Consider the following 27,918-nt stretch of genomic DNA (forward strand, 5'->3'; position numbering starts at 1 on the left):
TCAATAAGGTACAGCTAGAAACAGTCCTGAGACAAGTCAATATTCTGCTCTTATTCTTTTATCAATCAATCAGTCAACAAGCTTTAAGTACCTGCTTTGTGCCAGTGCTAGATGCTGGGGATGTAAACTCAAAGAATGAAACAATCCCTAAGGACTAATTATTACACAGGTGGATGAAATAGTTGATTTTTGTAGTTGAATAAAAGTATTAAGATATAAACTCTCTTCTTCTAGGCTTACTGAAACCATCCTTTGTATGACTCCATTGGCAGATTCCAGGGATGACATGCACCTCATCCATGTCCCGTGTGGCTTTGATTTCCTATTTTGGAAACATTTTGATCCATTTGGCTTAAAGATTGGGGTAGCTAAGTGGTACAATCAGGAAGGCCTGAGTTCAAATCTGACCTTAAACATTTATTTGCCATGTGATCCTGCTTGCCTCACTTTCTCCTCTGTAAAATAGACTGAAGAAGGAAATAGCAAACTAGTATCTTTGCCAAGAAAAATCCAATTGGGGTCAAATGTTTTGTGTTCTAACATAGCTCTAATATATGTTCTGTGTTCTTCCAGCTCTAGCATTCTATATTCTAAAGACCCTTCTAAGTCTAACATTCAGTGTTCCAAGGTCCTTTCCAATTTTAACCTTTTATTTTCTAATATTGGGTCTCAAACACTCACAAATGACTGAAGTACCACAACAAAGCTTGAAGATTATTAGTATTTGGGGTCATGATAGCTATTAAAAAACTTGGGATTTTTGTTTTTTAAAACTGTAAGGGAATTCAGAAGCTATGTAATGCAACCCCTCCTTTTACAGATGAGGAAACTAAAGTAAATCTAGTCTAATATTTTATGTACTGTGTGCTAACATAACTCTGACATATGTTCTGTGTTTTTCCAACTCTAGCATCCTATATTGTAAAGACTCTTCTAGATCTAATATTCAGTTTTCTAAAGACTATTCCATGATCAATTGAAGGTTTCTGTGGATTAATGTTACATCCAGTCAATTGGTCGGTGATAATGCTTCAATTTCTATATATCTATTGTTAAAATCTTCAGATTTTGAGATTTGTATTTGTAGTATGAGGATTGGTCATCTTAGTTCATGAGAGATAGTGAAATTCTAGCCACCAGGTCATGTTTTTCTAAATATTTTGTAGCTATGAAAGATTGTTATTGTGATTATTATTGATAATATCTAATAGTAGAACAGAATATTTATGTGGAATTTTAAGCAATAGCTTAGTTTTGGACATGTTGAATTTGATATGTTAATGGGATATGGAGATAGAAACTTCCTTTAGGCAGTTGGAGATGTAGGTCTAAAGTTTGGAAATTTCAGATTGGAGACAAAGATCCAGGTGTCATATAGATGACAGTAGAAGTTATGGAAATGAATGCTATTGCAAGGAATATTGTAGAAAGAGAAGAGATGAAGTGCAAGTATCAAAGAACCCTTATGAATGGACCTTGGGAGATTTGGAAGAGAATAAAGAGTCAACAGATCAGAGAGAAGAATGGTTATAGGCATAGGAGGAGAACCAGGAGAATGTTGTATTTCTGAAGCTAAGGGAGGAGAGTGTCTAGGTAGTGAGAATTGTCAACATTATCAAGCTTCAGGAAGATAAAGAAAAATGAAGACTGAATCATTGGATTTGCATGGTAGATCATTGCTAACTCAGGCATTTTTCTTTTTTAAATTATAAGGAACTTCAGAGGCTATGTACCCCAATCCCCTCCTTTTACAGATAAGGAAACTAAAGTAAATCTAATCTAATATCCTATGTTCTATATTCTAACATAGCTTTAACATATGTAATTTGTTCTTTCTAGCATTCTATATTCTAAAGACCTCTTCTAGGTCTAACATTCGGTGTTCCAAGATCCTTTCCAATTTTAACATTCTATTTTCTAATATTGGATTCTAAGGATTATTCAATGATCAACAATTTGTGTTCTAAGGATCTTTACAGTTCCACAATGTTAGGTTCAATCTCATATTTTATGAACCTTTTGTATACTAACATTCAATGTTCTAGAGTCCCTTCTAGCCTTTACATTCTAATACCCAATGGAAAATTTACTTGAAATTTTCTCAGTAGTGTGGAGTATAAGCTCAAAAATCTCTCTCTTAGACAAAGCTTTTTTTCTTTTGTGATCCCTGGAACCCAATAGAAATGATTAGTTTTATTACAGCATATCTGTCTGCATCCCCCCCTGGAAAGACAGGCTCTATTCATTTGTTTTATTTTGTTAACCAGCTGAAAAAGGAAAGATGACTGAATCCTCCTCTTTGAAAATTGTCTCCCAGGACAGATCGAATAGACACATTAAGCACATTAAAGGAGTCATAAAATATCAGGCCAAATGGTTCAGTGTAATATTTTCCAGCTGTCACTGGCCTCAGGGAGACTTAGGCAATTGGCTTAAGACTCCAGGCAGCACTAGCAAGATAGAAGAGGTAAGTGCCTTCCTCTCTTTTCATACCCATTCTCCCAGTTTGAATCCCACCTCCTCTGGGAAAACTCCAATCCTCATGGAATTCTTGATTTCCTGAATTATTGTAGCACTTCATGTCTTCGACCACATACCCTGGAGCCCTACCTATTCACTTGTACCTATTGACATCTGATCAATTCTTCAAATGAGCTCAAATGACTTCCCTCCTCTGAAGCCTTCTCTGCTTCTATACCCCCAAGGCAGACTACATTTTCTAACTTTTCTGATCTCACAATATGTCAGGCCTTTCTAGTCTTTTTATACCTTACTTTTCCTCATGTACTCTAGCCCACTTGCTGTGCTGCAGGTATGACCTTCCATCTTCCAACTTTGAGTATTTGTTGTGGCTGTCACCCAAGTCTGGAGTGCTCTCTCTTTTCACTTCCAAATCTTAGCTTCTCTGATTTACTTTTATATTCAGCTTATATTTCTTCTTCCTTAACACTTGCCTCCTTCCTGAATGCTAGCCCCTTCCAATTTGCCTTCTATTTATGCTGTATATGTTGTGAATGTGCACAGCTATTTTGGTGCCTTCTCCCCTCAGAATGTAAGCTCCCTGAAGGAAAGGACTATATTTTTGCCTTTGTTTTGCCTTCAGCACACTATCTGGCACATAGCATATGCTTAATAAATGCTTGTTGACTACTTCTCATGTAAAATAAAATAGAAATTGCACATCTTTTCTCTGAAGCAAAAGGGAAGGTAAAGACTTTAGACACCCCTGGCCCAGTGGGACATAGGATGTATCCTTTTAAAATCCTTTTTGGGTTGGATTGGATTGCTGGAGTAACTACAATGCTTTATTAAGCATTGATTTTGTGTTAGATATGACAAATAAAGACAGAAAATCTGGAGTTACATTGTAACGAGGGGGGAGGAGTCAATTCCCTTCCTCCCCACCTTGTGCCTCTTGGGTCCCTCTTTTTATCATTCTGGTGCAGACCAGGTACTCTTCCTGAGCTTTGTCTATCTCCCACTTATTTCCTCATCGCTCTTTTATTTGTTTGTTTATTTATTTATTTTGTTGATTCCTAGAAGGAAAGTTAGCCATCTATGAAACTCTGATTCTAGGGGTGAAAGACAGTCTCATTTGATGATACAGCAATAGCGTGATGTGAAGTGAATGATCATGGGGAAGGGCTCTCCAAAGAGAGAAGTGAAAATACTCAATCTCTTCTTGTTTAGGAGAAGGAAGAAAGGGAATGGGAAGAATAGTTAAGGTTTATGCTGACATTCCTTCTCCTTCTTTATTCTCATTCCCCCATTCCTTGGAAGAATGCTTGGAATATGGTATGGGGGCCAGACACAAGCTTCTGTTCTAAGCTTGCTTCCATTCTCACAGATGAGGAACCTGGAATAGGCTTCTTAATCCAAGGATTGAACTAATTTATCAAACATGTATACTTATGCTCATGAATAAGTCTTATATCTCAGGAATCATTCACCTTTCTATTGTGCTTATGGTTACAAGGCATTTGACCCACTAGCTCATTTGATCCTTATAACATTCTGTGAGGTTAATGTGGATATTGTTCTCTTTCTTTACATGATTAAATTGAAGCTCAGAGAGACTAATTTGTCTAAGGTCACACAGATCTTCTAACTTCAATAACAATTCCTTTTTCTCTTTACCACACAGTTTCCCAAATCAGATTATAAACTCTCTTGAGGTCAAAAACTTTATTCTCTCTTCTGTAGTGCAGAATGTCTAGTACTGGCCAGAGTTCATTTTTTAATTCAATTTGATTTAGTAAACAGTTATTAAATGCTTATAATTTTTCAGGCCTGTGCTAAGAAAAGGGCATCCCTTGTCCTTAAGGAGTTTGCAATCTAATAGGGGAAAGACAACCTACAAAGGGAAGCTGAAAAGTAGTGGGATGGGCAAGAAGTTCCCTGGAGTCAAAACCAAGCAGAGGTATTGATGAAAAATGAACAATTAACTGAAAATTCTAAAAGTTAAGCCCTCTATAAAGGAAGACTTTAGGAAGACTTTAAGACTTCACCCTGTAGTCTTCTAATCAGAGGTGAGAGTTTGCTGAGGAAAAAGGTATGAGTTTCCAAAACTGAATCAATATGGTGATGAAATTTCAGGTGATCAGCTTATCCTGGAGAAGATGTGATATTCCTTGAAGTCAAACTAAGCATAAGTGGTCATGGAAAATGTAGAGTTTCTCGATGCCCATAAATGGGATTCTGTAAGTCCTTATAATTGTAAAATGTTGAGATTTGAGAGACCTCAATAAATCATCAAGTTTAACTTCCTAGTTAGTTGTATAGTTGAGGAAACTGAGGACCAGAGATGAGAAGAATCTTGTCCAAAGTCACTTAATGAGTTGTGTCAGAGTAATAGAAAATAATTTGCCTTTTCCCCCACGCTGTTCAATTCATTTTACCACTGCTCCTTGATGCTACTACATTGCTTGGTTACTGAAACTTGGCTATGTAATACCATTTGGCAAGTAGGAGAACTAAGAGTAAATTAGTCCCATCTTGATCCAAATATGCTCCCAACCAGCTTTCAACTTTGGGTCATTCAGCTTCACTTTTCTTTCCATTAGAAAATTTATAGATCATATAGCCCAACCTTGTCATGCAAGGAAACATCAGTTATCTTTTAGACTCTTACCCCTCTTTCACGCCTTACATCCAAACTGTTATTATATTCTGTTGATTCTTCTCACTGATATTCATCCCTACCTCTCTACTCCCATGACCATCACTGTAGCTTAGGGTCCTATTAAGTTTCATCACACTATTATAATAGCCTTTTATATACTTTTCCAGCTTTATGTCCAATCTCTTCAATCTTCAATATATTCTGCCTACACATTTTCAGAGAAATCTTCCTAATGCCCATCATTCTCTTGCTCAAAAATCTTTAAGCAAGCTCCTACTTTGTTTACTAAGTAAAATAAAAATTCCTTAATCCAGGGTTCATATCCCTGACATTCTAATTACAATCTAAACTTTCTAGTCAGATTATCTCTTCACCTTCAGACAGCATGCTTCATGCAGAACAAGCTATTTGATATTTTCCTGATCTCATCTAACTTTTTGGTTACAATGGTCTCTTTCTACTGAACTTCTACCCTTCCTTTACAACCCAGGCCAGGTGCTGTCTCCTTCAAGAACCTTTCCTTGATCCTCCCCTCACCCTCTGGTTAGTGATGACCTTCTGTATTCTTAAATCTCTCAGACTATTAGATTGTGAGCCTCTCTTGGGCCAGGACTATCTTTTGCTTTTCTTTGTAACCAGAGGGCTTAGCATAGTGCCCAGCATAATAAATGTTTAGACCTCCTGACCAGGCTATTTAGAATTCTCATATGCTCTTATACAACAACAACATAAAAGAGTAATACAAATCAGCGCATGACTATCCAATTTTCCAGTCAACTAAAAATCCTTGAGGTGACGACTGATTTTTTTTCTTTTGGTATCTTTGTATCTCCAGCAATGAATGCAGAGCTCTGCACAAAGAAGATACTAAGTATTTCCTTGTTTTTCTCTTGTAACTATGATTCTTTGATTTTACTATTGTGGTCTTTAAAAACAGTATGATAACAAGGGGCAATGGAATTCTAAGTCTTATGTATAATAATATCTTATCTTTATACAGATCTTTACAATTTACCTTTTACATATACTTTATCATTTGAATATTCTTGGTCACTCTGTGATGAGGCAGGGCAGAGATTAATACACTGCCTTGCTTGATGGAGGAAGATACTGAAGTTCAGAGAATGGAAGTGAGTCTCCTAAAGTTGTACAGGATGAAAGAAGGGCTTAAGCAATGGACACCAAGACAGGAATACAATGCTATCTTGCATATATATTTATTTGTGCTTTCCAAAGTTGATGTTTCATTTTTCAGAGTTCCCTGGCAACCCTGAAATATCATTGATTACTTCTGAGTTCTCAAAACACCATGGGTCAATGAAATATAGTTTCATAACAGCTTCTTTATCAGAAATGTTATCTGGAGCTATTTTTGAACAGCTCTGCCCTGATAGTACCTTTCTCCATGAGAGGGGAGGGCAGTGCCAGTTTTTCCCTTGGTATAGGTGAATCTAAGTAAAGCTTAGAATACAAGATGCCTTGAGGAGGCATCTTTTATACTTGCATGGGCCTAAAGAAAAACAGACGCAATATATTGTTCCCCTTAGTTTCTTTCCTTTTAGTCAGAGGCCTCAAGAAAGGCACACAGGGGATTTGTTCATTTTTGGGAAACTTTCCTCCCATCTCTGAGTAGTTCCTGCCCTTCAGAACCAGGGGACAATTGCTGTTCCTGTCTATTTTTTGATGTGTGACAATGGACAAATTAAACTCCCTGAAGTCTTAGTTTTTCAGATCTGTAAAATGAGGGGTTAGGGATGAATAACCTTTGTTGACCTTTCTAGTTTAAAATCTCTGATTCCATTATCCTTAAAGTCACATGTTGCCCCTTACTCTGGAAATGGTGGTGTGGTATGGCCTACAGTCAATGTGCCTACCGTTGGTTCTGTTTTTTCTCTTTGCAATTGTGTGGATATTGCAATTTTATGATGCTATTGTTCATTTTTCTTTTCCAACAAATCAGGGATTAGAAGGATATAGTATAACTTTCCCCTTCTGGACAACTTTTTGGAAATATGGTAGACCTAGGAATGGGTCTACTTTTCTTAAACTACTTATAAGCCTTGAGATTTTTTTTTCTTTATATTCTTACTGTGAAGAACTGGCCATCTGTATCTATGATCCTGTTAGATATGGTGGAAAACACTTTACTCCTTGTTGCTTAGGGAGACTAAAGCTGGTGGATCCCTTAAGTTTGGGAGTTTTTAATTGTAGTATGACTCAAGCCAATGGGGTGTCTATGCTAATTCTGATACCAATATGATGAGCCATTGGGAGTAAAGGGTTGCCAGGATGCTGAAAGGGGTTTTATAGTGGCCAAAGTTAGAAAAATGGAGTGATTAAAGCTTATCAGTATTGTGATCACCCATGAGTGCTCATGGTACTTCCAACATGAATGATGGGGAGACCTAATCTCAAAAACAAACAAACAAAATTTATTATCTTATGAATTAGTGGCTAAATATGGGAAATTTGCCTAGAAAATTTTCATCTGTTTAGAGTTATTATGTCTTCTTCAGAACCCCATTGGCATGGAACTTCAATTAATACACTGCTAAGAAGAGGTAGGACCATGCTAGGAAATAGGGGTTCCATATACAAAGAAAGGTAATTTAAACTTTCAGCAACAATATGGCACAGTGAAGAGGGCACTCCACTAAGAATAAGAGGACTAAGTTTAAACAAGGACATCTCATTGCCAATTACTGTGTTACTCTGGATGAGTCCACTTTGTTTACAACTCAATTTTTTTATCTGAAAAAAGAGGATAACAATATTTGTACAACTTATCTCAAGTTAATTTAGCTCTCTGAGCCTCACTTTACCCTCCTGTCAAATGTTTGTATTTCTCCACTAAATATACTTTCTCCTTCTTGATTTTTCTTCTTTCCCTTCTTACTTTTCATCCCTCAGTTCTAATATATGCCACTAGGCCTTTCAAGGTGTTAGAAGAATATTATATGGATAAATGAATTCAATCAAGGAAGGTGCCTTACTCCACTGAGAAATAAAAAGGGACCTGAAAATTGGAAGAAGGACACTTGCAGAGGATTCCTTCCAATTTCTAGTTATATGGTATTCTAACTATTAAAATAACATTAGCTGAAACATGTTATACTTTAAGCTGTACAAAATATTTTACACACATCAATTTGATCTTCACAACAGGCCTAAGTGGCAGATAATAATATTAACAGTAATAATAGGTATTTGTAAGAGCTTTAAAATTTGACATCACCTTATAATCTTTAGCTCATTTAAGCTTTACAACTGCCAGGGGAGATATGTGCTACAACTATTACCATCCTTGTTTTAATGACTAGGAAACTGATCCTCAGAGAAGTTAAGTGATTCATGGTCACATAGATAATAATAATAATAATAATAATAATAATAATAATAATAATAAGCATTAGCATATATAGCCCTTTAAAGTTTGCAAAAAGACTTTCCAAATATTAGCCTTTTAAACTTTACTAAATATTAGATATTTATCCTTTCAACAACCCTGGAAGGTAAGTGCTGTTATCCCAATTTTATAGAAGAGGAAATTAAAGCAGTCAGAAATTAGGTGCCTGGCCCAGAGTCACACAGCTATTAAGTATCTGAAGGCAAATTTGAATTTGTCTTCCTGATTCCAAGTTCAGCACTTCATCTACTGTGCCACCAGCTATCTATATTATTCCCATTGAACAGATGAGGATGCTGAGTCTTGCTCTTGATCACACAGGTAATAAGTGATAACGACAAGGTTTTAACCTTCCTGGATCCAAGTCCAGCATCCTATCCACTACACCAAGAGAAAAAAAAATGATGACTTCAATACTTATAAAATATAATTTGATTTTTAAGCAAATTTTCACAAACATTCAATCAAAGCAAGGAGTACCAGGGCTACTCTGAGAGAAAAGCATATGATTTACTTCTAACCATACAGTCTCTTGATTTCGGCAGAAATATCTCCTTATTCAAAACCTACTTTGTGCCAAGAATAATACCTTTATTCCCAAGAAGAAGGCGTTCCTGAGTTCCAAAGAACTCATGCAAGTATTCTTTGGATGTGCTTAAATCAGTAACCTGAGGATACTTGCCTCAGATGTCCCAATGAATCCTTGCAATATTTCATCACTTTTCAGGGAATACAGTTTCAGGCCCCTCCAAAGGAAAGGAAGAAGAGATTGACAGAATTGAGACTTAGCACTTCCTGGTTCCAAAGGTTAGCTTTCTAATTTCATGGTAAACAAAACAAAACAAAACAAAACAAACCCAAGATTTATTGAATTGAACAAGGCAGCTATATATAGTTCAGTGGATAGAGCTTTAGGCTTTGAGTTGAATTGTGGATTCAGACATCTATTAGTTGTATGACTCTGGGCAAGCCTGCCTGCTTTGGTTTTCTCATCCATAAAATGGACACAAAAGTGGCAATTAGTTCTCAAGGTTGAATGAAGATTAGATGAGATAATATTTGGAATACACTCTGCAAATTTTAAAGTACCATACAAGTGCTAGTTATTATTAATTAATTATACTCCCCATAGTTTATTGATGACAAAGGCAAAATTTGAAACTATACCCTCAATTCCTTATCTAAAGTTCTTTCTGTGTTATATTAACAGTATTTAAGAAGCATCATCATTGAAAGTGATTCAAACCTGATTTTAAAAGAATATACTATCATCATAGAATCTCAGAATTTAATTAACCATTGAGGTCATCTCGTCTCCAGCTTTTAAAATTATAGATCATGACCCCACATGGGTCTCATAACTGAATATAGGGGGTCACAAAATTATGATTTATTATCAGTAAATGTTTGATATTTATATTTTTAATATGCCTATATGCCTGAGGTCATGTAAAATTTTGGGGTGCAAAAGAGTTATGAGTAGAAAAAGTTTAAGAAGCCCTAATCTAGACTAATTTTATCTGAATCAAGAATCTTCTCTTCAACATCCTGACAAGTGATTATCCAGTCTGATTATTATTATTGTTGTTGTTGTTCAGTTGTTTTTAATCATGCCTAACTCTTTATGTTCCCATTTGGGATTTTCTTGGCAAAAATACTGTAGTGCTTTGTCATTTTCTTCCGTAGTTCATTTTTACAGTTGAGGAAAATGAGGCAAATAGGATTAAATGACTTATCCAGGATCACATAGCTAATAAGTGTTTCAGAAAGATGAGTCTTCTTAAATCTAGTCCCAGGACTCTATTCACTGTCGTCTAGCTGCCCACATTATTAATATTGCTATGACTATTGTGAATTTGAATTTATATCTGTATGTGTGTATATACACATACATATGCATGTGTATATATACATATGTTTGCATATATTTATATAATTTTTTTATTAGAGCTTAGAGCCTATTTTATAGCAGAGGAAACTGAAATCTTGAGGAATCAAATCTATTCCTTTAAGGTCCCCCAGCAAGTTAATGGGAGTCTAGCGGTCCTTCCATGTCAGTTCTGTCAATTCTTAATACTCTTCATTGACAGGGAAGTCAGCAATCCTGACAATGCAGCCCAGTCGAGAAGAGTCACATGGGGGAAAAAATGGATGGGATGTTTGTAAATAACCTTGTGAGATAGTGAATTCCCCCCATCACTGGAGTTATTCAAGCAGAGAAAATAATTGGAACATCTCCCTATACACATCCTCACTCTTCTCCCATAAACAGCCTGAAAAGTTCTCCTCTTGAGATTAGTAGTGAAATGATATTTCCTGGGGAGAGATTGTACTGGTCTAGTTTGTTCTGCCTATTAGGAAAAAAACCCCCAAACTGTTGTGATCTGAATTCAATCACAGAATGGATTAAAACTGACACTAAGAAAAGTTGAAGGGCTAAGGGAGATACTGTTATTTTGGTGATTCATATTGAAGAGAAAGTGAGATAATAGAGGGGGCAAAGCACTTAGGACGTCATAATGCTATATATAATGTGCCAGAGGCTATTATTCATACTAACATAATAATTATCAACATCATCATTATTTTCCTCATCATTGGACCCTTTTTCTTAAGCATAGATTCCTCTCCCTATCCAGGCTATGCAGCTGACCTCAAAAACTGCATGACTTTCTCTTACTTTACTCCCACCCTCAGAGCTTTACCCAGGCAAGAAAACCTACAATCTCTCCCCACAGTCCCTCACTTCTCTGCATATACCCTACCTCTTTGGAACTGTTGATGAAATTGACCTTAGTTAGGAGAACAAGAATTGAATCATTCCAAATAGAAAAGGGATTCAGGACAGATAGTCAATAAACATTTATTAAGTGTACTCAGGATACAAAGAAAGGCAAAAGATAGTTCTTCCTTAGGTTTCACAGTCTGATGGCAGAGACAAATATATACATACAAGTAATATTCAGGATAAACTGGAGATAACCTCAGAGGGAAGACATTAACATTAATGGGAATTAGAAAATATTTCTTATAGAAGGTGGGATTTTACCTGGGACTAGAAGAAAATAGGGAATCCAAGAACTGGAGATGAGGAAGGAGAATATTCCAAGCATAGAAGATAGCCAATGAAACTGTTCAAAATTGAGAAATGGAGTGTCCTATTTCAGGAACAGCAAGGAAGTCAGTGTTACTGGAGTGAAGTGTTGGTAAAAGGAAAGGGCTAGACTGAAAAAAAAATGAATTTTTAGTGAAATGATGAAGGTTCAAATTTTAGCTCTATCCCTTACTACCCATATGATCTCTGGGGCTCAGTTATCTCGTTTACACTAAAGGGTTTGGGCTAGGTAATTTTAGGTGTAAATCTATGAAATTTTAATGACTTATTCAAAAACATACAAGGGACCACTATTAAATTCAGGCTGTAAACCTCAGTCTTCTGAGTCTAGATAATGATAACAGCAAAGACAACATCATTTTATAGTGCTTTACATTTTGCAGAACACTTCACCAAGGGCTCCTGTGAAGATTAACTGAGATGTTCTATGAGGTAAGTATTACAGGTATCCTCATTTTGCTGAAGAGGGCATGGAGCTTCAGAGAGATTAAATAATTAGTCTGTGGTCACACAGAAAATCACATTACTCTTTCCATTACATTATTCTCATCAGCTTTACAGGTTGTATAAATGCCTTTATGCTAAAACTATTAAAAGGTTGTGCCCAATGTGGTTGAAGGGTTGCCTTGCCACAGGAAGACGGAGGAAGAGCTAGTTGACCTTTCCAAGAAGTTGCTCCTTCGAGAGTGTCTGGATGCCCCTCACCCTATGTATAGAATGGGAGTAAGATAAAAGAACCCAGGAAAACTTGGGTAACTAGAATTAAGGTTTCTGTATTAAAGTCTTACAACAAAGTGAGGCCTTTTCCATTTCTGTTCAAGGTCCAGAGCCAGATATGGAGAGAGTGGGGTCAAAATTTATTGTATGGGAAATATTGGGACTTTCAAATTTTAAGCTATTAAAGCTTAAAACTACATTGAGGCTCAGAGTATAATGAAAATATAAAGTATGGAATATACAAGATATATACATTTAACCTAGTAAAACTGCACTAATACTTTTGGGGTAGTCCAGCAATAGTAATTTATATAATAGTAATACTAATACTACTAATAATAATTCATAGATAACAATACAATAGTAGATAATAGTGATTGAAAGCAATATTTTAAATTATATCTTCATTCCCTGAACAAAGCTCCTGCCATGCCATACTGTTTAAGAAATATCATTATTGAAAATGACCCAAAGTAATTAAAATTTTCTTTGTAAAGTATTTGCATAAGTGCTTTGCATTTTATTATCATAACAACCCATTGATGTGGGTTATTGTTAGCCTCATTGTATCTTAGCCTTCCCATCTGTAAAATGGAGTTAATGACTTACCCATGATCATGAAGCTAGTAAGTATTAGGATTTGAACTTGGGGTCTTTCTTATCTTAAGCAGACATGTTGTTTCAACTGGAGCAGGAAGGCAGTAAGATGGTTATTCCATAAGTGGCGATTTGTCCACCAAAGTTTGCTAAATGGCACATAGTTGACCTTCTTGGAAAGAAGCAAAAGATGACATCTTGCCTTCTTAATAATTCTTTCTTAATTAAAGACTGTGTTGTAGGTAAAAACTCTCTATATAGTTTCAGTTATAAAATGTCTTTTTTTTTTTTCTTATAACCTGGCGGTTGAAGCCATGAGAAATAACCTTGATAATAATGCTTGATCATGGATTCTATGATTTTCTCCTTACAAATTGTCAGAACTTCTGCCCTTAGGATCCTGGGCTACCATGAAAACCCTGATTGTAATTCACATATCTGGGTGGGCATAGAGGACAATGTCTAAAGATGCCCATTGGGCATAAAGGTGGATATGGAGTTACATCTTCTTTCTTTATCATCATCATGCTTAAGGCTAGTCTTCTTCTGATATCCGTTCCTACTATATCATACTGTATGTACCCTAGCCATATGTTGTGTATCTGTCTTCTCTGGTCAAGTACACACTATTTCATTTATGTAATAAGCAAATGCACTGTGTGTTTTCTCTATTGTGCTATATTTGTGTACTTTGATCTTGTGTATGTATATGTAGTCTCAGTGTACACATGTCTACTTTCAACTATATGCATATATTTTTGTATGTTTATCTAATGTGTTCCTTTGTATCTGTTTTAGCCTATAAGCTCCCAGAAGCCAGGAGGGTAATCTATTTCTGTTACATATTAATCATTATTCATTCATACTTTTTATTCCCCTCTCTTCTGATACATTTGCAAATGAATCAACCCCAAGTCAAGAATAGGTTATTGAAATTGCTCTCTGATCTTTTAAAATCACTATTAGATAGGAGGTATGTGCAACAAACATTTATTAAGCTTTTAGTACTGCATGAAGTTACTTACCTTTAAAGTTAGTTACTTTTCACAATACATCTATTCTCTGTATTGTATTTCTGAATAGTAGCTGTTAGTTTAAGAAGAGGGAATTAGCTATGGCATTAACAGTGGGATGGGCAGGGTAGAAAGCAAACTTTTGAGTTTGGTGTTTAAGGTACTTTATACCCAGGCACAATCATCTAACCTCATTTTTTCCACTACTTTCTATAAGATCTGTCTTCACTTATCAGGGGCTCTTCTCTTTATTTTTTCTCACATCCCTTTTCCTCTATGAAATCACCCACTTCCAGTAACACAAGAGATGAATGCTATAGGAATTCACAAGAGGGAAAGGTTACTTTCACAATTGAGTGGAAGATGGACTGAACTGAGGAGATACTTGTGGCAGGCAGGCAGACTAATCAGCAGGTTATTGCAATAGTCCAGGCATGGGATGATGAAGGCTTATACCTTTAGTAGTAGGTTCTAGTCAGTTACATTCCAGTCACTTCCAAGTTCTATCATTTCTCCTTGGTACCATTTTCTTACATATGGCCCCTTCCCTCCTCTCAAAATGCATCCACCCTCCTAAAGGTGCAAGTTCTCATCACCTCATGCCTGGACAATTACAATATTCTGCCTTCAAGCAGAAGTCTCTATCCCCACTACAATCCATCTTCCACTCAGTTGTCAAAATGACCCTTCCTTCTTGTGAATGCTTTAGTTGTCCAAGTGATTTTTGTAAAGCACAGATATGATCATGTTATTCCCCTGCTATTCAATCAACTCTAATGACTCCCGATTGCCTCCAATATTCAATATAAAATCTCTTTGGGTTTAAAGCCCTCAATAATCTAGTCCTTTCCTACCTTTCCTGTCTGTTTTCACCATATACTCCTCCATGTACTCTATGATCCAATGACACTGACCTCCTCACTGTTCCTTGAACAAGATACTCCATCTCACAATTTCTAGCATTTTCACTGGCTGTGCCCCATACCTGGAACTCCCTCCTTCTTTATTCTTATCTCCTGGCTTCCTTCAGATTTCAAGTCTTACTTTCTGCAAGAAGCTTCTTCAATGCTTCTTTCACTTGTTGATTATCTATGATTTATTGCAAGGCAATTGGGGTTAAGTGATTTACCCAGGATCACACAGCTAGTGAGTATTAAATGCCTGAGGTCATATTTGAACTCAGATCTTCCCAACTCCAGGTTGGTACTCTATTCTCTGCATCATCACCAGGCTACCCTCATCCTATATAGATCTTGTTAGGACATAGACTCTTGAGAACAATGCCCTTGAGAACAGTGACTGTCTTTTGCCTTTTTTTATATCCTGTGTTTAGCACAATGTCCGGCACACAGTAGGTGCTTAATAAGTACTAGCTGCCTGCCTGCCTGCCTAAGGGCTGGAATAAAGTGTCAGATTTGTGCTGCCTATATTGTCACAAGCTCTTATTTCATGTCAATTCCTCATGGAGAATTAAGAATGTGGGATAGTTAGGTAATAAAAAAGGTAGAATGGGATGTGGTGATTGATATAAAGTGAAAATCTCTAATTCCCTATGCAACTCTGGACAAATCACTTCCTCTGATTTTTTTTTTTTTAAAGAAGCACTGTCCTCATGACAGGTAGGTAATATAAGTCACATCATCCTCATTTCATGCAAAGTAAAGAAACTGAGATTCAGTGACTTAAGAAGGTAGGTAGTTCAAGTGCTATCATCATTTCACAAGTGAGGAATCCAAAATTTGGTGGCTTTGCTCAATGTTGCATGGCTATTATGCATTAGAATTTGGATTTGAACCCACATCTCCAAGGAAATACAGCTTGGAGGAAACAGTTCACCCTGGATTCTAAGCCAAGTATTGATACTAAATTTAGAGTTCTTTCCACCATCACATCTTGCCTCCCATCTTACATTTGTTTGTATTTAGCATAGAGCTTGACATAATAGGTATTTAGCAAATAAATATTTATTGAATGTATGAATTAGTTTGCTTTTAACTTTGCAAATTGGTTCTCCCATTCATTAATTTATTTAATGACTTCTTCTGTGGGCAAGTACTGTTAAAAGATAATATGGGAAAAGATTACTGGTTCTGGAGTCAGGAAGGACAGTGATTGCAGGTGTAATTTCATTGATATAAGGAAGTCCCATTTACCAGAAATGGTCAAGACTTTCTTGGAAATTTAAGTGTCTTAGAGGGTTGCTGAGAGCATTGAAAGTTTAAGTGATTTCCCTAGGATCACACTGATAGTATGTATCAATGTGGCAGAATTGAACTCAGGTCTTCCTGCCTTCAGGAGTATTCATTCTTCTCTAAGGCAACATGCATGCAACATAAAAAGTTATGAAGACAGTCACGGGAAGAAAATCTTTATAGAGGAAGGTAGGACTTGAGATGTCTTCTCAGAGCCCCAATTCTTGCAATTGAAATTCAGTGGGAATAGCTAAGTGGCCAGTGGAAAAAACCCGGACCCTTGAGTCAGGAGGACCTGAGTTCAGATATTTAGTAATTGTGAGGCTTCAGACAAGTCACTTAATCCCATTCCTAAAAGAAAGAAATAAGATAGGAAAGGAGAAAAGTAAGAAAAAAGAAAGAAATAAAAAAGGATAAAAGAAAAAAGGAGGAAAGAAGAGAGGGAGGGAGGAAAGAAAAGAGATTCAGGAAGACAGGAAGGAAAAAAGAAAGAAGGAAAGGAGTAAATAAGAAAAAGAAGAATGAAAAGAAGGAAGAAAAGAAAGGAATAAATAAATTAGGGAAGAAGGAAGAAAGGAAGGAAGAAGGAGAAAGAAAGAAAGAGAGAGGGAAAGAAAGAAAGAAAGAAAGGAAGAGGAAAGGAAGAAAGAAAGGAAGGAAGGAAGAAAGGGAAGAAAGAAAGAGAAAAGGAAGAAAGAAAGGAAGAGGAAAGGAAGAAAGAAAGGAAGGAAGGAAGGGAAGAAAGAAAGAGAAAAGAAAGAAAGGAAGAAAGAAAGAGGAAAGAAAGAAAGGAAGGAAGAAAGAAAGAAAGCAAGAAAGAAAGAAGAAAGAAAGGAAGAAAGAAAGGAAGAAAGAAAGAGGAAAGAAAGAAAGGAAGGAAGAAAGAAAGCAAGAAAGAAAGGAAGAAAGAAAGAAAGAGAGAGGGAAAGAAAGAAAGGAAGAAAGAAAGAGGAAAGAAAGAGGAAAGAAAGAGGAAAGAAAGAAAAAGGAAAGAAATAAAGAGACTGAGTGGTTTGCTCCAGGTTACCTAGATGATTGGTGTAATTTTGAGTTATCCAAATCTGTCTTTAAAATAGGATTAATGACTGAAGCTTTTATCTCAAAGGGATACTATAAAATTCATATGAGATGAAACTCTTATATCACTTTTCATGCCCTTAACTACTACCTAAAGGTCAGCCATTATTATCCCCATTTTACAGGCTCCTTTGTTGGAAACATGCGACTTACATATTTGAGCAAAACAATGATAAATAAAATAAAACCAAGGAGAAGCAGCTTAGCATTTCATCCTTACTAAGTAAAAAAAAAAAAAGTTAGTAAACATAGAGTGAATTAAATAGTTATACTAGAGTTTACATAGTTAGTAAATAAAATTAGAGTGAATGAACATAGTTACATTATGAACATTAGAGCTGGAAGAAATCTTCAAAATCTATCCAGATTCTTCATTTTATGAGACAACTGAAGCTTAAGGAAGTTAATTGATTTGCCTAACACACAGTTAGTAGCAGAGGTGGATTTTGAACTTAGGGCTGTTGACTCCAAAACCAGTGCCTTTATCCACTTTCTTTCCTTGCCCTTGTCCAAAGACATCAAGAAGATTGATTTTTCTTCTAAGAGGAATCCTCTTAGGAAACAAAATTGTGTGATTTTTTTTTTCTCTTTTTCTTTTTTTCTCCCTCTTTTCTTTTTTTCTTCCTTTTTTTTTTTTAAAAGTACATACCTCTGTATAAATGTTACTAGCCATGTTTCAGGCTTTCTACAAGCTTTCTATAAGTCTGATTTGGGAGGAAAGTATGACTAAAATGTGTATCACAAACATAACATGGGTATTCTAAACAAACAAGTGGTGGGGTCAGCAGGAAAGAGAGAGACTCAGTCAATCAAGGAAGCATTATAGGAGCTGATGTTTCTATGTTTTAAACTAAAATGAAAGTTCCAGGTTCCCAGGTAAGTCAATAAATCACCTTACCATTTGAAGTTCCTAGGAACCCTGTGAGGTGAGTGGTAATGGTTTATTGACTCAGTTTTTGGTCTGGAACTGCATTTTCCTCAGTGTGGGGAATTCTCAGAGTAAAAACTCTTTCTAACGCTGATGCAGATTAATAACCTCATTGTGATCAAGACTCTTTTAAGAGATCCATGAGACATAGAGATTAAAGGGATTTAGTCATGGTTGTCCAGGTAATATGCATAGAGGCAGAGATTGAACCCAACTCTTCCTGATTCTAGGAGTAGCCCTTCTATGTTTCTCCAAGGTAGGTCTTGCAATTATTGTCCCCATTTTATAGACTAGAAAATTAAGGATCAGAAATAATTGATGATAGTGAAATAAATGCTTATAAAATAATAATAACAATTATTATTTTGCAAGCATTTATGTGGTATTCTAAGGTTCTTAAACTGGTAGTATATATATACATATATATACATATCCATTATATATACATACTATATATATATATGTATATATATATATATATACTTAGAATAAATATATATATATAGTATGTATATATATTATATATATAGTATGTGTGTATATATATGCATATATATGTGTGTGTATTTGTATATACATAAAATTTCATTTGATCCATATAATAATCTTGGGAAGTAGGTACTATTACTGTATTCATTTTACAGATGAGAAAACTGAAACTCAGAGAGGTTAAGTATCCAGGATCACCTAGCAAGTGTGAATATTAGAGGCAGGATTTGAACTTGCGTCTACCTTCATTCAAATCCAGCAACTTATCACTTATAACAACTGGTACAAATGTCTAAGGTAGGATTTGAATCTAGGCTTCTCTGCCTCCAGCATGTTTTCCTTTATTTTTCACTGCATATCGTGAAGGAAAGACTTCTTGGAGGAGATTAGGATCTGAGATGGTCTTACTTTAGATTATATAGATGATGGTTGGCAGCAAAGGGCACTCAGGGAAGGGGAAGGGACCTCTTCTAATTCTTTCTAAGTGCAGCTGCACCAAGACTTTTGGGTAACATCTTATAAAGAGGCAAAATCTGTGTCTGAGAATAGAATAAGGAAACACTCAGACTAGAGAATCCCTCACTTAACACAGACCTTCAGATGTCAAATTTTAGAGTTGTAGAGAATTCCAGAGATGATCAAGAAACTTTAGAGGGTGGATTTGGTACTTTGGGGACAAAGCCTCTCACCTTGGATAAGAAGGAAATAGTTTTTTTTTTCCCTGCTAATTTCTTTTTAAATAAATATTTATTTAACATTTATTTCCAATTATGCTCAAAACAAATGTTTTACATTTGTTTTTAATATTTTCGAGTTATAAGTTCTCTCTCTTATCCACGGCCATAATTTAGAAACCACATATGAAGTTATGTAAAATATAAGTTTTTCAAGAGATAGTGCTGAGTTTACAATTAGTGAAATCTGTATTCTACTTCTACATCCATTTTTTAAGATTCTAAATTAAGATTTAAGATTTAAGATTAAGATTAAATCTTAAGATTTAAGATTCTAGATCTATTTACACTCTGTGAGACTGTGGTCAAATTACTTGTTCTTCAAATGACAGTGTCGGACTTAATTATGTCTTATAGTTCTAAATCCTGCCAACTTGACCTCAGCCTGGAGTCAGGAGGGAGAGGGACTGGACCAGTGATTTATTTGGGCTAGGAAGTTCCCTTGGCATGTGAAGGATATGCTTGTGAAAATACTTGTTGGTGATTCCTAGGTGGGATAGCCACCTCTTAGTTCTTTTGTCAGATTCTAATTCAAGAAGTTTCAGAAGAAATGTCGACTTTTATAGTAGAGAAGTATTGGCGGATGGTGGTGAGGTGGCACAGTGGGTAAAACACTGGGGCTGGAATTAGGAAGACCTGAATTGAAATTCTACCTCAGACACTTTCTAGTTGTATGACTCTGGGCAAGTCACTTAGCCCTGTTTGTCTCATCTGTAAAATAAGCTGGAGTCAGAAATGACTGTAGAGAGAAAAGTGACTTGCTCATGTTCATACAGCAGGAACAGGCCAGAAGGAACCTAATTTTCCTGGCCCTGGGATCAGTTTCAAGGAAATGCTCCTTGTGTAGAGTTAGGACTGAAAATGCTTCTCTCTGATACCAGGAGGCAGGAGTGAGTTCAAATTTCAGTTCTAATCCCACCTATCTGGCTGGAGACCTTCTGCCTCTCATCTGTGTGCACCCCAGTTTTCCTCATCTGTAAAATGAGATCCTTTGTATCCTTTAGTTCTTGTGAAGAATGCACGTTGTCAACTCTCAAGTGCTATAGAAATATGAGTTGATATAGCCAGCTTAACAAAGCCTCACGTCCTCACTTACTCCTTTGTTTTCTTTCCTTTTCCTCCTCTTCCCCCCTTTGCCTCTTCCAGGTTATGGCCACGCAGCCCCCGGTACGGATGCAGGCAAAGCCTTCTGCATGTTCTACGCCGTGCTGGGCATTCCACTGACCCTGGTCATGTTCCAGAGCCTGGGGGAGCGGATGAATACCTTTGTTAAATACTTGCTGAAGAGGATTAAGAAGTGCTGTGGGATGCGGAGCACTGAGGTGTCCATGGAGAACATGGTCACCGTGGGCTTCTTCTCCTGCATGGGGACCCTGTGCATCGGGGCTGCTGCCTTCTCCCAGTACGAGGAGTGGAGTTTCTTCCACGCCTATTACTACTGCTTCATTACCTTGACTACCATAGGGTTTGGGGACTACGTGGCCCTGCAGACCAAGGGGGCTCTCCAGAAGAAGCCGCTCTATGTGGCCTTCAGTTTCATGTACATCCTGGTGGGGTTAACCGTTATAGGGGCCTTCCTCAACCTGGTTGTCCTCAGGTTCTTGACCATGAACAGCGAGGACGAGCGGCGGGATGCCGAGGAACGGGCCTCGCTGGCAGGCAATCGCAACAGCATGGTCCTCCACATCCAGGAGGAGGCCCAGCATGGCCGGCCGCGGTACAAGGCCGAGGTCACAGACCTCCAGTCCGTCTGCTCGTGCATGTGCTACCGATCCCAAGAGTATACCAGCCGGATGGTGTCCCACCAAAATTCCTTCAGCACCAAGCTGAACCCCCAGTACTTTCATTCTATCTCCTACAAGATTGAAGAAATTTCTCCAAGCACATTAAAAAACAGCCTTTTCCCTTCCCCTGTTAGCTCTATCTCCCCTGGCCTACACAGCTTTACTGATAACTACAGGCTGATGAGACGGCGGAAGTCCATTTAGGATTTTTTTTTTTTTTTTTTTTTAAGAAAGAAAAAAAAAAGTCATTTGTCTTCTCTGGCTTTACTTTCCATGGATCCATCTCTTTTTCCCCTGTTGTTTTTTCCCCCTTGTTCATTGTTTACTTTCCCGTTCCTTTGTTCTTGCTACCCTTTCTTCCTAATCTCCCAAGAGAGATGGAGTAGGGCCAAAGGGGGAAGAAATAGCCAGCCCTTCACTGAGACTCAGAACTGCGCATGAAGCATGAACCCTTCCCAGCAAAGTTTGCCTTACATTTCTGCTCCCTCCTTCACCCCCAACCCTTCACTTTCCCTGACCCTTAACTCTCCCCCTACCGGAATGTGAGGTGACTCGAGGTGGAGCTGAGTGGGTACCAAAATCCAAAGATGCACACCAAGCTTAGAGAGCCTTCTGGCACCCCAGGGTGCCTCTGACCTAACTCATGGCTTCTTTTTCCTCCTCAAGGAGCAGGTCATTGCATATGTGTGTGCATGCGTGTGTGTGTGCACACGGGGCGAGTGTGCGGTGTGTGTGCAGTAAGTTCCACAAAAACAAAAAAAAAAAAATAAGCATCAGGTATTCATTTTTTTCCTTCAAGATATAGTATTAAAAAAAACAATTTTAACTGTTTGACTCCTTCCATGTGGAAAGAAGGAAAAATGAAACATCCAAAAGGGGTTTTAAATAATGATTTTGCCAAAATGAAGCATGTGCAGTGAGCAGTCTATAGGTCTATAGCCCAGAGTATCATGGTCATTTCCTTTACTTCCAACTTCTAAATTGTATTAACATTCTTTTCTTTATAGGGGGAGATGGGTGGGGGAAGGGAAAGAAAGATCATTTTAGCTTGCCAGTTCAAATTTTTTTTTTAAAAAGCATGCACTTTGTAAAACTGGTATGCATTATAAACACAGGAGAAAACAACAACAAACAATGGAACCAATAATCAAAAGCAAATACTCTCATTAATTTATTAAATGGCATTTTATTTTTGTCATTTCCTCCAGTTCCAACAATTTACCAAGCAGCTGAAATGTCAGGGAAAACTGGAAAATTGTTGGAGCCATAAAATGGCAATTTTGTTCTTTTCCTCTTATTTATACAATTATTATTAATTATTATTATTTCTATGCAGCATCTCTCTGCATGAATAGGAATTATCTTTTTGGAATGCTTGGATAAGGATGGGTATGAATAGGTGGGTATCTTTTTTTTTTCTTCTCCCTCAATAAAGTGTGACAGGGCATTCCTTTTTTTTTTTTTTTTTTAATACAACAACAACAACAACAAAATTGTCTTTAAATGCTTTTGATTGGTAAATAAGGGGATGCTCATGTTGGTCTCAGGAAAAGTTTCAAGGGAAAGTATCTTGTGTTTTGGCCTACAGGGAATTTGCAATCCTTCTGAAGAGTTAGACCTAAAAATGCTGGTCTTTTAGCCTTGGGAGATGATAGATATAGACTCATTGAGAAAAAACAAAACAAAACATCATCCTATTAAATTACACATTCTTTTCTCTCTTCCTCCTCTCTCCTCAACTCCACCCCTGATATATGAGCTACACCACCATGTACTTTTAGAGATTGTCCTATTTTTATGAAAAAGAAAAGGTTGTTTTGATGAGCTTTCTAACAAGACTTTTGCTAGGTCTGATCGAGCATCCCAGATTTTGGGGCCAGAAAATACTGCTGCCATACCTATGGATGACAGCTTGATCTCAAAGCTAATTAAGCAAATTTAAGTTTCTCCTTTTCTGTTTCAAAAATTATTTTGGAATCATCTTTCTGGCCCCAAGACTTCTAGCCCTAGGCCTCCTCTGTTACATGCTCTAGTATCCAAGCAATAACCTCTTTGGGTGTTTATTCCAGTGTAATACACATCCTGGATGGGAAAACCATTATAGAAGCCTTGGAATTGGTGGGCTCTGTAGAGAAGGAGGATGGGATTCTTGCTGAAAAGCCTTGAAAAGAGTTGACCCAATGAGATTACAAATCAACCAACTTCTCCCCAAAATCATTGAACCCGAGAAGAAAGGTCCTTTAACCAGAAGGCAGAAGGGAGAATGTCAGCACAGTTGCTGATGCTTCACTCCTTTGGGCTTCTGTAAAATAGTGGAACTGGCTAAGTTAATCTCTAAAGTCCCTTCTGGCCCTACATCCTTGGAGTTGTATTTTCCTTCAGCCTGAAAAATGCCCCTTCTGCTCCTAAGACAGAAAGAACAGGACACTAACTGCCCAGCCGGCCAACTGAGCTATCTCCTTTAACCTTTCCTCTGTCTCTGGCAGTTGGGCTTCTTTGGGAAAAAATACACCCAAAAACCTGCTTATGAAATACACACATATATGCATACATAGGTTTTATGTATATGCATATGTTGTATGTGCACATACATATACATTTGTTTTGGGAGGTGTAATCAAATTTGTTTTCCAAGGCTTTCCGGAGAACTAACTCAAAATAAACAAAAACAACTTAGCATGACTTCATAAGCCATATCAAATATGGAGAAAAATTTTGAATACATTCTATTGAATAATAACTTATTTATGAAAACTTTCTAAAAGCAGATTCTTTGAAAAAAGTCATCAGACAGTCCTGTGGGCAAGGAGTGAGTATATTCCCATTATATATAAAAACTAAGGTCCAGAAAAGCAAACTGACTCTCCTCTTAAAGTCATGGGGGTAATGAGTAGCAGATAAGGTCAACACTTGAATTCAGGACCCAGAATATGTATATATAACCTCAGGTCTGGAAGAGACTTCAAAAGTCATCTAGTCCAACAAGTAACTAAACATCAATTCTTACATCAATTCTAGCCTCTGATTGAAGATGCTCAGACTATTGAGTCTTAGATCCGGGGTCCTAATTCCATTTCTGTAGTACTCTAAGAAGAGAATCATCAGCCCTCCATAAGCACCTTCAGTGGAGGACACTCACACTTTTACACGGCCAAATTAAAGAATTTGGAGAGGTCATTTGGGTAGTGGACATCTTGTGCTATTGATGCATTTCTGAGCTAAAGCACATCCATATCAGGGGCCAGACTTGTTTCTATCTTTTCTTTACCTTGTCCCTCCATTCCTGACTTTTGGAATAGAATATAAGAATAAAATTGTGGTTCGATTCCATTGGGCAGGGGGAGAGAATAAAAGTAACTATCTTTCTAATAGAAAGCAGACCTTTTATCTGTCATGACATTTTGTCATAAGATAGGGATCTTGTGTTAATTTTGAATTTGACTTTTGGAGATCCAAACTAGCACTTGGCTTTCTCCTAAGGGCCTCAGAGTTGCTGCCATTATTTTATTTTATTCTTAGGAAATGAGGACCTTGTAAAGACAGAGTCAAAGTCACATAAGGAAACTTTGGTACCTGGTATTAGACTTTGAATCTTAGTTACTGTTTTATTTACTAGAGATTACTCTTTTCTCTTCATTAGAATGGTAGAGCATTGGATCTTCTAGGGATCTTAGCAAATAGAATATTCATTCATAAAATGTGGGCTATAAGAATCCAAACTAAAATGGAACCTTTAATCCTATCACTTACAGGGAACTGAAGTTATTTTTTAACTGAAGACCCTCTGCACATGAGTCAGTAGCATGAAGGAATTATTTGGGAAACAAAGATCAACATTACATCTGCTAGCATGACTTCTAGTCCAGTGTTCTTTCCGTGATATTAGACTGTCATATTCATAAAGTCTTCTATTTTTTAAAAATTGCTCTTTTAAAAAATGTTCACCTATCTCAGGTGTGAGTGTTTCTGGTGAATCCCAGGAAAATATAATATTTATTTATTGACATCTTTAAAACAGTAATAATGAGTTACTGTATGATAAGATGGTAGTGAGAAAACTAGGTTAGACATGAATTGTGATATAGTGATTTTATTGGGTAGAATCCCTTGGTTTTGAATGCTTAATTTGACTTGTTCCCTGTCTTAAGAGAATGACAAAATGAAATAAAACACACGTGGCTTAAGTTTTATAGTAAGTCATGGAATTGAGTTTTTCCCTCTTACAGAGATTTTCTAGCAGTAAAGACTTGTGAACTTTGGTTTGAATATAAGACTAATAACTTCTTTGAGGCATAATTCCAATTATTCTTGCTGATAGCTACAGTGGTATAGATGAAAGAACTCAGCAGATAGCTCTACATCAATCTTATTTGACTTTACAGGAACATAATGTTAGGCATTTATTTTGTAGGTTCTTCCTAGCATATTTAAAAAAAAACCTGAGTTCTCTCTGGCTGACATTAATCATACAACTAACATTCTCTGGGGCCAATGATAACTAGCTGGAGAAAGAATAGAAGTGGTCCCAGCATCCGAACAAAGAAAAACCAGTCCAAGACGAGGCTTGTTTGTGGATAAGCTGCTCTATGAAAGCTCCACAGAAAAGAATGTGAATATTGCCCACTCTGTGGTATATTGCTCATTTGTAGTAGTGGGACTGTAGAGTCAAGCTAGTCTAAACATTAGGAGGTAATAGGACATGAAAGATGGTAATGGCAAAGTGATGTAAGAGTAAGCACTGAAATAGATGGCTCTTTTCTATTCACTTTTCTTACAATAAGCTCAGCAGATAACTGGCTAATTCTCTAAGAGCAGCTGGCCCTGGAGTCAGGGAGACTTGAGTTCAAATCCAGCCTTAGACACTTACTAGCTGTATGACCTTGGGCTACTCACCTAACCTTGTTTGCCTCAGTTTCCTCTTCTGCAAAATTAGCTGAAGAAGAAAATGGCAAACTATCTTGGTATCTTGTCCAAGAAAACTCTTAAATGGGGTCATAAAGAATCAGATACTACTGAACAGAAGAGAATACAGTAGGAAAAAGCATAGATTAGTTATCGGAACATAGACTAATGAAAGCTTAAACCTGGGGGGATCTTAGAACAAAACATTAAATCATAGAACATAAAATATAAAACATTGGTGCATGGAATTTAGAATGCTAAAACTGAAAGTGAAGATCATCTAATGTAGGGGCTCTTATTTTTTTTTGTGTGTATCTTGGGATCCCTTTCATGGTCCAGAATAACTTATGGGATCCTTCTTAGAATAATTTTTTAAAACTATAATAAAGAAAATATTAAATTTTCATTAGAAATTAGTATAAATATATACATATATGTTAATAAATATATTTTTCCCATCAAGTTCACAAACTCCCTGATATCTGGCCACAGAACCTGGTCAAGACCCTCTCATATGATCCAGCTCTCTAATAGAAAAGAAAAATGAGTCCCCCAAAATGGAAGTTACTTGCCTACTTAGTTAATGACAGAATTGAGAATTATAACTTTTTTTTTTCTTAGAAATATCATGATAGAGATTTAGTTCCAAGTATTCTAGGAATCATTCCTCACTCCTTTTTTTCTTTTGATGTAGCTTATATTGTATGGCACTACTCAGACTCCTTCTGTTGTATGCCTCAGAGATGCCACATTTTAGCAGGTTTCCTGAGAATATTGTTAAGGGTTTGAGTCCTCCTCCAATTGTCTTCTTATTTCCACATTTCAAGGATCACAGCTTCTCTATGCCTTCAAAGGTTATTTTTATTAAGTTAATGTGCCCAATCAGGGCTGCAATCAACCTGACAGTCTGCCATAGATGGTCCAGTAGTTCCAAAAAAGATGAAAAGAAAATTGCAAATTCTATTCAGTCCTTTAGGTGGCACAGTAGATAAAGCCCTGGACTTAGATTTCAAATCCTGCCTCTTGACTTATTAGCTGTAATGCTGAACAAGTCACTTCATATGCATCTGCCTTGATTTCCTCATCTGGAAAGTGGAGATAATGATAGCATCTCTCTCACATGGTTGCTATGAGGTTCAAATAAGAAAATATGTGTAAAGCTCTTTGCAAACTTTAGAGTGTTATATAAATGTTAGCTGTCCACATCAAAGTCCATTCAACATTCATCCATTCTTTCAATGATCAAACATATGCTGAGCATTAAAATTTCTTTCTCTACCAAAGGAAGGGGCTGGATTCCATGATTTCTAAGGTCTCTTGTAGCTCTACTAATCTAATCAAGTCTGATTTCAAGCTCTGACATCCAATTGTCTATGTTCTAACTTTCTGTATTCTGAGGCTGCTTTCACTACTGACATTTTATGTTCTATGATTTCCCCCTGTATGCTGAGGACTTTGAGACTCAGATAACTTCATAATTACCTGTCACTGTAAACAAAGACAAAGTAGGTTTTTGTTTTCCCTCTCTGTAATTAATTTAGAGGTGACGCGACCAAACCACCATCAATAAGACATGTCCTCTGAATCATTCATCTTCATTGAATTGAGCATAGATAACAGTGAAAAATCCATCTCCAGGACAAGGAAAATAATATGTGGTTCCTGCCTCTAAGCAGCTTACAGTATAGTAAGGGATAAAAGACATGGGCATAGAAATATAATTAAAAAACGTATGAAGTGTTAGGAGGATTCAGTAGAAAGCACTTTTTATACACTTCATGAGCTGAGCCTTGAGGGATGGAGAGAATTTATATAAGTAGTAGGAGAGGTAGGGAGTCATTT

General features: G+C 36.8%; 1 protein-coding gene across 1 annotated transcript in view; it reads left to right on the forward strand.

Moving 5' to 3' along the window:
* The window catches only part of KCNK9 (potassium two pore domain channel subfamily K member 9), a 175,312-nt gene extending 152,691 nt beyond the window's left edge, over nucleotides 1-22,621 (forward strand). Inside the window, 1 exon segment of the mRNA XM_074264744.1 lies at nucleotides 20,537-22,621. Within this exon segment, the coding sequence (XP_074120845.1) occupies nucleotides 20,537-21,378 (842 nt within the window). The 3' untranslated portion in view covers nucleotides 21,379-22,621.
* Nucleotides 22,622-27,918: the final 5,297 nt, after the last annotated feature.

The sequence above is a fragment of the Sminthopsis crassicaudata genome, chromosome 1 (genome assembly GCF_048593235.1).
Source record: "Sminthopsis crassicaudata isolate SCR6 chromosome 1, ASM4859323v1, whole genome shotgun sequence".
Classification (NCBI taxonomy): domain Eukaryota; kingdom Metazoa; phylum Chordata; class Mammalia; order Dasyuromorphia; family Dasyuridae; genus Sminthopsis; species Sminthopsis crassicaudata.